The following is a 10,805-nucleotide window of genomic DNA, read 5'->3' as shown; positions in this document are numbered from 1 at the left end:
CCTGCTTTGGTCTGATAGACATTACACATATTTGGTGGGAAGACTAGAAGGCACAAGCTCTTAATCTATGATTATTCTCACGAAGGAAAGAAGAATGTTCCCATTGCCTGGAACTCAGGGAGAATAGCCCTATGACCCGTTTTGTTTCTTCCCTGCCTTCTGGGCTACTGTCACTCCAGTCCCTACATTGAGCCTGCAAGAATGAAGAAGAAATCAGGGACTTTACCTGATGAAGGATTATGTAGATGAGGAAGGTGTGGTGGCCCCAAGACCTCTTGGTGACCAGGCCGGCCAGTGAACAATCTGTCCAGCAGTTTATCTGAAGAAGACACAGTCCAAGCTTTGTAGGAGAACACCTGATTAGAATCACCCCTCCAGGGGTTTTCAAGCAATGTCTGGCAGCCAGTTCTGTTATTTAATAAATCCTGCTCACTTCGACTTTTCTGAGATTGCTGGGTGGTATGAGGACCAGAGCTGGGGCCAGCATGGGAAGTGGTCCCCTGGGAGGCGGTCAGGAAGTGATTGCCCAGGGTGATGGGTGGGAGACTCTGCGTTCTAATTGGTGGAAGCCCCTTTCGGGCCAGAGGTTTCTTTTCCGGTAAGAGATATTTTGAATTCTCTGAGGTCCTCTTTTTAAAGTCGACCATAGCCACGTGATCACCAGACTGTTCTTGGCAGTTGGTATCCACGATGTTGTCAAAGGTGGTGATGATGTCATCAACTTCCGAGGTGTCTTCCCCCCTGTATCGGTCCCTGCTGTGATCCTTCTGATAGGCTCTCTGCTCCTCTTTCTTGTTTTTGGAGAAGATTTGGTTGAGCATGCTGAACTGGCCCTCCTTCTTCTGGGGTCTACTGTTCTGAGAAGGTGGGGGTCGAGCAGGCTCTGTCCTATGGGGATATAAAACAGCAAGGGTGTGAGAACGGGAAGTGGAGACAGCCTCAGTAACCAAAATATACTCCTCAAACCCACCTCTATCAGCTTGATCAGGCTGTCAGAGATTATAGATTCCCCCAACTTTCCACCAAGCTCTCTCAAGTTAAAGGCTATGTACAAGCGCTTACCACACCCTTTCAGAAGTGGTTTCTTGCCGTGGTCAGTGCTCTGTCCAATTAATCCATTTCTTAGATTCTTCTTGCTCCCTTAGGGGTTATGCTTTTACAGTTTACTGTGTATTTCCTATTCTGACATCATCTAAGGATAATTTTCTGAAAGTATTGTTTCTTCATTATATTATGAGATATGGGATTTCCTGGTTCTGCCTTATCCTACTGTTAGAGAAAAAAAAATCAAATTCATGCATTAAATACTTAAAAAACAAAAACAAAAACAAAAACCAACAACGCAGTTTTTCCCTAACGGGTTGGATGGCAGTGCAAGTGCAGCAGTACCTGCACGCTCTGTGTGGCTGACCCATGTAAGAGGGTTCTGGGTTTGTGTCCTGAAACCCTGAACACACCAAGTACACACAGGCCCTTGAGCAGGAGCTGGCTGAAGCTGGGGGTACACTGCCACTCGAAAGACCCCTGTCTCGCCTGTCTCTTTTTTTTTCTTTCTTTTTGTCTCTCTTGATCATGGATGAATAGATAAAAAAATGTACTCCTAGATAAATAAAGGTGAAAACAGCTTGAAGTTGTTCCTGTTCTCCCTTCTCAAGATCAAGCAGTAAGAGGTTAAGCTGTAAACCAGAGAGGTAAAGGGCAAGGTCTGATTGCAGGCTTCAACTAGTAGAGGAAGGTGGAGGTTGCAGAGGTGGGGAGAATGCGGTTTTGGGCTTTCTCTGAAAGGGGTCCCAGGGAATCTTCTCTGAAAGGGGTCCCAGGGAATCTGGACAGAGTGAGGACATCATCCACGCCAAGGATCTTGCCCATTTTATGCTGTTGTGTGTTATTTGTTTTCTTCTCAGTTTTTACTAAATTTCCTGTTGAAAAATACTTTTAAAAAAGTATGGTAAAGGATTCATTTTGTATGCTGCAAAGATGTACAGTGATTAAATCTAAAAAGAAGAGAAAAGAAAACAAAAAAAAATGTTCTAAAGGCAACCAAGGAAAGAAGATTTAGCCCAGGCTTCAGCTGGAAAAGAAGAAATGTGTGTGCCAGAGAATGGGCGTGGCAGCAGAAGAAAGTGAGCCATGCCAAACACACACACACACACACACACACACACACACACACACGCACACAGGGGCAGCTCTAAAAGAAAAGGTCACAGTTGGCCAGCTCATGTCGAGAGTTTCCCTGAGCACTGGTCTGCTTTTATTCCTTAGAAAATTCTGTACTAGTCTCTCTCATTTTACCTTCTTTCTCTTCCTTTTTGTGGTGTGTGTGTGTGTGTGTGTGTGTGTGTGTGTGTGTGTGTGTGTGTTATGTCTTAGACAGAGACTTGCTGCATCTCAATCCTCCTGCCTCAGCCTCTGGGTAGCCGGGACCATAGTCCCATGCCACTACATTCAGTTTTTTAGATTGGGCTGGGAATCAAATCCCAGTCTACCATGTGGCCTCCAGCTGTCAAGTAGCCTGGTCCAGTACAAGTTTCCGTGGCTGGGACTGTGTTATTCTCTTTTGAGACCACAATTAACTTTATGCTTTCTGCAGTATGATTAGCAATGGAATCTGACCCATGAGCATGCTCTGAGTCAGATTGCAACATAGCTCTTTGGAGTGAGATAGTGTAATCTGTAATTTTAAAAAAATTGCTGCTTATTTTGGATGGATATAATGAATGCTTTTTGTACAGGTCACACAGTGTGCAACTGAATCTTTATTCTCACCATTTAGTTTTGTCTTCATTTTACCTTTCATTAAGGTTTTGAAATATTGAACACAGCCCTGGATTCCCAGTACTACCAGAGAGAACCCTGGTGAATCACTGACATTCTTTCAAGTTTCTCTATGCAGACTTTGTCCCTGTGCTAATTAATGCTGTCTCCGCATCTTCTAGTCTATCTCCTTCTCTTATAGGTTGTGATTTAGGCCATGTGCCTCAAAGTATGGCCAACTAAATGCTAGGGGAGGGGCCCTCAAGACTCAGAGATTTTCTGAGATAAAACTATATTCATAATAATTCCAGTATATCATTTACACTGTTAGTGGCAGGTAAAACTGTGGGCGCCTTAGTATAAATCAGGACAACAGAGGCATCCATGCACTAGCATAAAAAAACCGTCAGTGTCATTTAATTTAGTAATATTCTTGCTGAGGCAGTAAGGTTATCTTTTTCTTTAAATTTGCTCTAGAGAGTGTGTGTGTGTGCTGGAGAGAGGAAAAGAGAGGGAGAGAGAGAAAGCGAGAAAGCACCCTCCATTGGGGTATGGTCATGCCATAATCCCTTCTCCTCCCTCTCTGATTCCTGTCTGGATTTTGCCCGCCACCCCCCACCCCCCAGACACACACACGCCTGCTGTGTTTTTCAATGAGCTGGATCCAGGATTCCAACTATGCAGTCAGCCATGTGGAGTCTAGCCACTTAACACCAAGCTACGGGCTGTCCCAAGGCTGTAAAATTATTAATTTGATTAAATATTGATCCTCCACTACACATTTTAGGATAAAATGAGAAGTACTATTAAGCAATTTTACCATATACTGAGGTATGATGGTTATCTCATGCAAACCACGTGTGCGATAGTTTGTTACCAACTGAATTGGGCACTTACTTTTTTAAATTTATTTTTAATTTCATTTTCTTTTATACAGTCTATCACATTATTTAGCATACAAAGTGAATATTTCAACATATAAACATTTCTCCCTAGTCCAGTTGACTAAACTACAAAATATCTTTAATAGAAATGGACACTTATTCATGGGATGCCATTTTTATGATTTATAGACAAACTATGGTTATGTTGAATTCAGTATTTGCATGCATCTTCTCAAAAATGAACAAAGTGAAGATCATATTTCACTTTTTTTTTGGAGAGTTTTTTTTTTTTTTTGCTATAGGGCGTGTGCACTCACCAGACAGACAGATAGAGACATAGAGACAGAAAGCAAGAAATCACCCCCCCCAGGGGGGATGGTCACGCCGCAATCCCTTCTCCTCCATTCTCCTCTTGGGATCTTGGGCATGCACGCACACGCGCCCGGCGTGCGTTTTAAGCCACCGGGTCTGGGATGCGAACTTCGGTCGACTAAGTGGGAGTCCAGCAACATAGCCATTACGCTACCTGCTGGTTCCCCATCGTTCACTTTTGAGTCCCAGATTTAGAGGTTGAAATTCACTCTGGATGCTTGTGCATGTGTGCCTAAAATTCCAGGAGACTGGAGGAGAAGGGATGGCAGCATGACCAGTCCCCTTGGGGGACGATTTCTCACTTTCCCTCTCTCTATCTCTCTCTGGCAAGTGTATGTGCCCTATTGCAAAAACTTAAACAAACAAACAAACAAAAACTCAAAACAAACAAACAAAAAACCCCAAGTGAAATGCGTAGAAACATAGAATGGTGGTTACCAAAATGAGGGTAGGGTGGGGAATGTAGGTCAAAGAATACAAAGTTCAGTTAAGTGGGATAAACAAGTCTAGCAACTTAAAGTACAGTATGAAGATTATAGTTAATGATATTGTGTTGTATTCTGGAAATTTGCTAAGAGAGAATTTGATGTTCCCACCAAACACACACACACACACACACACACACATACACAAAGGTAACTATATGAAATGAGGGATATGTTAATTGGCTTGACTAGTAATCATTTCACTATGTATATGTACATCAAGACATCATGTTGTACACCTTAAATACGTACAATAAAAATATAGTAAAAACGAACATGTAAACCTGTCATTTCAAGATAAACATCAGACGATCATTACTGATATTGACAAAGCCCAGCTTTCAAGCAGAAATTTGAATTTTCAAGAACTTGTATTCACACTATAAGCTTGACAGTATCTCAATACATAAAAGGTTTTCTGATGAGATCTTTTTTTTTTTTTTTGGAGAGATTTTCGCTACAGGGCGTGTGTGCTCGCCAGAAAGACAGAGAGAGACATAGAGACAGAAAGCTAGAAATCACCCCCGGGGGGATGGTCACGCTGCAACCCCTTCTCCTCCATTCTCCTCTCGGGATCTTGGGCACGCACGCACACGTACCCGGCGTGAGTTTTAAACCACCGGGTCCGGGATGCGAACCGTGGTCGACTACGTGGGAGTCCAGCGACATAGCCATTACGCTAACTGCTGGTTCCCTTCTGATGAGATCTGTACTGTATTAACAAATGTAATTTTAAAAAAATGTCAGAGAGTGCATGTACTTGCCATAGAGAGACAGAGAGAGAAAAAAAGAGTAAGAAAGCACTCCTCATAGGGGATAGTCATACAACAATCCTTTCTCCCCCATCTCTCCCTCCTTTTGGGATTTTGGGCACACACAAGCTGCTGGGTCCAGGACTGGAACCACACAGTCAAACCATATCACTGGCTGGCCCCAGATGTGACTTTTTTGATATTGCATAATGAAATGTGGCATTTGAAAGATCTTCATAACAAAGTGAACCAAAAGTTTCCAAATGGCCAATCCTAGTTGTTATATTGTAAAATCATGCATGGCTATAAGACCCATTCAAAGTGTAAGAGCTTGAATGTAACAGTATAAAAAAAATCCATCAATACAGTGATAGAGTTCCCATTGCAATGAAACTTTAGGAAACTATTACTTGTTTTGGTGTAGTATTAAAGATAAATATTTGTAACCATCTGGCAATTATGGAAATAGTCCTTCCTATTCCAACTATATATGTATGTGAGACCAGATTATCTTCATATACTTGGATCAAAGCATCATATCAACAGCAGATTGAATGCAGAAGATCTGGGAACACATCTGTATTCTATGAAGCTTCCATTAAGATATCAAAGAGATTTGCCAAAAATGTAAAACAATGCTGCTCTTCTCATTAAACTTCTTTGTTTTGTAAAATAGAAATTTCAAAAAATTTTACTTAAAAATCTGGTCTTAATGCTAACATGTAAATGTAATCGGTTAGTTATTATGTTAATACCTAAATATTTAATTAAAAATTTCTCAGGACCCAGCCACTGTAGCACGGTGGTAATGTTTAAGTGTGCTATGAGGCTGGAAGCAATATGGCAGCCTTCAGACTCTTACATCAGTCAGAATACACTGGGCTTCTGTGTAGCACAAACATCCAGGATCCCAGGGAGCTGGGGTACTGGGGAAGGGGATTGTGGGAAGATGAGACCTGACCAAGGGTGCTTCTCTATTCCCTTTTCTCTTTCCTTCTCCTGTGTGTATACATACTCTCTACCATAATTTTTCTTCTCATCTTCAATTTCTAATGGCATGAATGCTGACAGGTGTAACTTCCATAAACTAAAGCTCCTTGGGGTTCTTGATGCCTTTTTAGAGTGTAAAAGCATCACGAGAACAAAAAGTTTGAGAATCATTGATATAGGCAAAAGGTAGCTTTAGGGATATGGCATAAAGGGAGGAGAAAAGGGAGAAAAAGGAAAGAGATTAAGACCAGGCTGAAGGATTCAGGCTTCCTGCTCCACACAGATCAGAACATTTTGCTCTGTGTTTGATTATGGCAAACACATTAATTATATAATGTAAGCAATTATAGGATGATTTCATATTATTTCATAGTCATTATATGATATAATTATATTAAATTGTTCTGTGTTTGCACATTGGCAATTTTGAAAATGTCATTAATTTTATAAATCTTTGAGAGGCAGAAAAAAAAAGAATGTTTTCTGTGTACTCACCTGTTCTCTTGAGAGAGGAGTTTGACACATGCTGTGTGACCGCAGTACAGGGCATAGGCCAGGGGTGTGCTCTCGTTGATGTCCCTCAGGTTGCCATCCATGCCCAACTCCAGTAGGGACTGGACACATTCAGCTTTTCCTGCAGCTGCAGCCCAGTGCAGAGGGGTCCTGGAGGAACCGTGTGGGAAAAGCGCGAATATCTGAGCACGTGAATGGTGCAGTAGGTTGCCGAGCCAGCAACAGCTCCTGCTCAAAGTTGTGTCGAGGTAGGAAAATCTTGTTGCTATTTACAGTAAGGAAATAGTATGTATTAAATGGGGCTTAAGGGAGCCAGCAGGTGGCATGGTGGTTAAGGCACTGGATTCCCCCATGGCTGACTATGGCTCAAGTCCTGGACCTGGTGACTTGAAACTCACACTGGGCATGTATGCATGGATGCCCAAAATCTTGAGAGGAGAATGGAAGAGAAGAGATTGTGGCGAGGCCATCCCCGACTGTGGGGTGATTTTTCACTTTCCCATTCTCTGTCTCTGCCTGTCTCTTTTTCCCTCTGGTGTGTGCATGTGCCGTATATCCAAAACCTAAAATAAACAAATAAATAAAATAATAAATAAATAAAACTTAAGGATGGTGATGTGGTGATGCATATGTGCACCCCTTGTCCAACTCTGAGTATTCCCTGTTTTTCTGCCTTCTTTGGCTTTTATGAGAATTTTCTAGAATAGGAAGTAGCAGGTCAGAGGGTATGAACAGTTTTAAGGTCCTTTTATACACAATGCCAAACTACCTTCCAGGAATTCAATTTATCTTTCTACTAGTTGTGCCCTTACTTCTGAGATTGACTATTATTACCATCATTAAAAATATTTTCCAATTTGGTAAGCAAAATGACACTTCACTGTTGTTTTCTTTTTCATTTCTTTAATTAATTGTATGGTTGAACTTTTGAAATATTCATTTATCTGCTCTTTGAGTTTCTTCATTGAAATGACTCAGAATGTCCTTTATCCATTCTTTTTTAATTAAAGTTTTGGTGTTTTTATTACTAAATTTCTTGCTATGGGCTCTTTTTATGTTAAAGGTATTAATCTTCTATGGGTTATGTTTTTTAAAAAATTTTTCTCTAATTTTGTTACTTTTAATTTTTTAGTGATTAATTTTTTTTTTTAAAATTACATTTATTGCAGACCAGCAGGTGGTGTGGTGGTTAAGGGGGTTGGACGGCCTCATGGTTGACCGTGGTTTGAGTTCCAGACTAGAGGCTTACTTTCTCACTCTCCCTCTCTCTCTCTTTCTTGGTGTCTCTCTCTGGAAATATTAAAATAATAATAATAATGAATAAAGTTAAATAAAATTTTAAATTACATTTATGGCTTCCTTATTTTTTGCTTCTTTCATTATGTTATGCTTAGAAAGTCCCCTCCCCACCCCCTTTTTTTAGATTTTTGCTATAGTGCATGTGTGTTCACCAGGGAGATAGACAGAAAGTGAGAAATCACCCCCAGAGGGGATGGACACATCACATTCCCTTCGCCTTCATTCTTCTCTTGGGATTTTGGGCATGCATGCATACATGCCTGGCATGAGTTTTAAGCCACTGAGTCCAGATTCTAACTGCGGTTGACTATGTGGGAGTCCAGCGACAAAATCATTATGTCATCTGCTGGTCCCGCGCTTAGAATGCCCTTTAAAGTAGGTAAATAAATATTCAAACTTTGTTAAATTGTAGAATCAGCACTTTCTTTTAAAAATGAAAAGAAAAGCCAGAGACTGAGAGAAAATATTTATAAATCATATATCCTATAAAGGGCTTATAATTAGAATACATAAGAACTTTTAGAGCTGAACAATAAGAACACAAACAAACAAAATTTAAAAATTAGAAAAAGATTGGACCAGCTCGTGATATAGTAGTTAAGGTGGCCAGATCTCACAGGGCCAGCTGTGCTGTTCAAGTCCCAGATCCAGTGGCTTAAGATTCACATTGGGCTTGTGTATGTGTGTGTGTGTGTATGTGTGTCCGCACGCACGTGTGTGTACCCAAAATCCTGATAGGAGAATGGAGAAGAAGTAATTATGGTGTGGTCATCTTCCCTGGTGGTTGCTTTTTCATCCCCCTACCCCTATCTCTCTTCTGTGAGCACACGCACCTTATGACAAATTAAAAAAAAAAAAGAGCAGAAGATAAAGCACTTTATTAAAGAAAATATATGGATGGTAAATAAAAACATGAAGATGTGCTCAGTAACATTTGTCAGGGGAATACAAACTGCTACAATGAAATTCCACTACACACCTATTAAAGTGACTAAAATAAGAACAACATGAAATTCCCCCCCCAAAAAAAAATTGACAGTAACAGATGCTGGCGAAGATAGGGAGCAAACGGAACTTTCCTACATTCCTAGTGGGAATATAAAATGTTAACACCCACACTAGAAAACAGCTTGGTAGGGGACCAGCAGTTAGCATAATGGCTATGTCACTGGACTCCCACGTAGTCGACCGCGGTTCGCGTCCCGGACCCAGTGGCTTAAAACTCACGCCGGGCGCATGTGCGTGCATGCTCAAGATCCCAAGAGGAGAATGGAGGAGAAGCGATTGCGGCGTGGCCACCCCCACCCCCGGGGGGGGGTGATTTCTCGCTTTCTGTCTCTCTGTCTCTCTCTGTCTGTCTGGCAAGCGCACGCACCCTATAGTAAAAAACCTCTCCAAAAAGAAAAAAAAAAAGAAAAAGAAAACAGCTTGGTAGATCCTTCTAAAGTTAAACATATATGGAAACTTTAAATAGTCCATGGAAAACTGGAATTAAACTACAAGTTTATTTTGGTGCAAATAAATTTTGAAATCCTTGTGTAGATTTTTTGTAATATGCATTTTATATGAATGTTTGATGAGTCTTCATATGTACCACGTGATCTAGAAATCCCATTTCTAGATATTTGGCTAGAGAAATGAAAAATTACGTTCATACAAAAATCAGTCCACAAATATTTATATCAATATTATTATAATTGTCCCACTCAACTGTCCTTCAGTGGGTAAATGGATAAACAAATCATGGTTCATCCACTCGGTAATAAACAGGAACATACTACTGCTGTGCACAACAACATAGACTAATCTCAAATGCAATCTGCTGAGTGAAATAACTCAACCTTAGAAGGTTTCCTACTGTATATTTCCATTTTCATTACATCTGGAAGGGTCAAAACCTCAGAGACAGAGAACTAATTGGTGGTTGCCAGGGTTTAGGGATGGGAGCAGGTGTGGCCACAAAAAGACACTATGAGTTGATGCTAAGTTGGTGGGATTGTTCTGAATTTTGTTTGTGATAGTTACAAGATTTTATGCATGTTCAAACTCACAGAACTATAGACCAAAAAATCAAATTTTAACTGAGTGTAAATAAAAAGAAAGCTAGTATTTTCTTCTATATGTATTCAAATGAAAAATGAAAAATGAACTGCATTTATCTAAATGTGCATTTTGATATGACAGTGAGGTGTAGAGCCAATCTGATTATTTTCCAACTACATAACCAACTTTTCTCAACATCATTTGTTAATGTGGTGTGGTCATATATATATATATATATTTTTTTTTTTTGGAGAGGTTTTTGCTATAGGGCACGTGCGTTCGCCAGACAGACAGAGAGAGACAGAGAGATAGAAAGCGAGAAGTCACCCCCCAGGGGGGATGGCCACACCTCAATCCCTTCTCCTCCATTCTCCTCTCAGGATCTTGGGCACGCATGCACATGCGCCCGGCGTGAGTTTAAGCCACCGGGTCCAGGACTCGAACCACAGTCGACTACGTGGGAGTCCAGTGACATAGTCATTGCGCCAACTGCTGGTCTCGATGTGGTGTGATCATATTTTGATATCCTGACCTATATACTAGTTTTTTTCTACCCCTTCTCTTTCCCCCATTTAAGGAGATAATTGACTTTGTGCTCATTCTCAGGGGAGAGGTGTAACAGCGTGGATAAGAGAGATAATCACTGTCTTACTGTTTCCAAAAGCTGAGCCCAGAACTGAGAGATGATTTGGAGCAAACAAAGTCTTTAA

General features: G+C 40.8%; 1 protein-coding gene across 1 annotated transcript in view; it reads right to left on the bottom strand.

The window, feature by feature from the left end:
* Positions 1 to 10,805, bottom strand: part of ANKRD55 (ankyrin repeat domain 55) — a 68,298-nt gene that overhangs the window by 9,797 nt on the left and 47,696 nt on the right. The window contains exons 7-8 of the mRNA XM_006148983.2: positions 6,736 to 6,903; positions 227 to 888 (exon numbers count right to left, since the gene is read on the bottom strand). Coding sequence (XP_006149045.1) covers positions 227 to 888; positions 6,736 to 6,903 — 830 coding nt within the window. The remainder of the gene's footprint in view (positions 1 to 226; positions 889 to 6,735; positions 6,904 to 10,805) is intronic.

The sequence above is a fragment of the Tupaia chinensis genome, unplaced genomic scaffold, assembly GCF_000334495.1.
Source record: "Tupaia chinensis unplaced genomic scaffold, TupChi_1.0 Scaffold000251_1, whole genome shotgun sequence".
NCBI lineage: Eukaryota > Metazoa > Chordata > Mammalia > Scandentia > Tupaiidae > Tupaia > Tupaia belangeri.
This window is presented reverse-complemented; position numbering and strand designations above follow the sequence as displayed.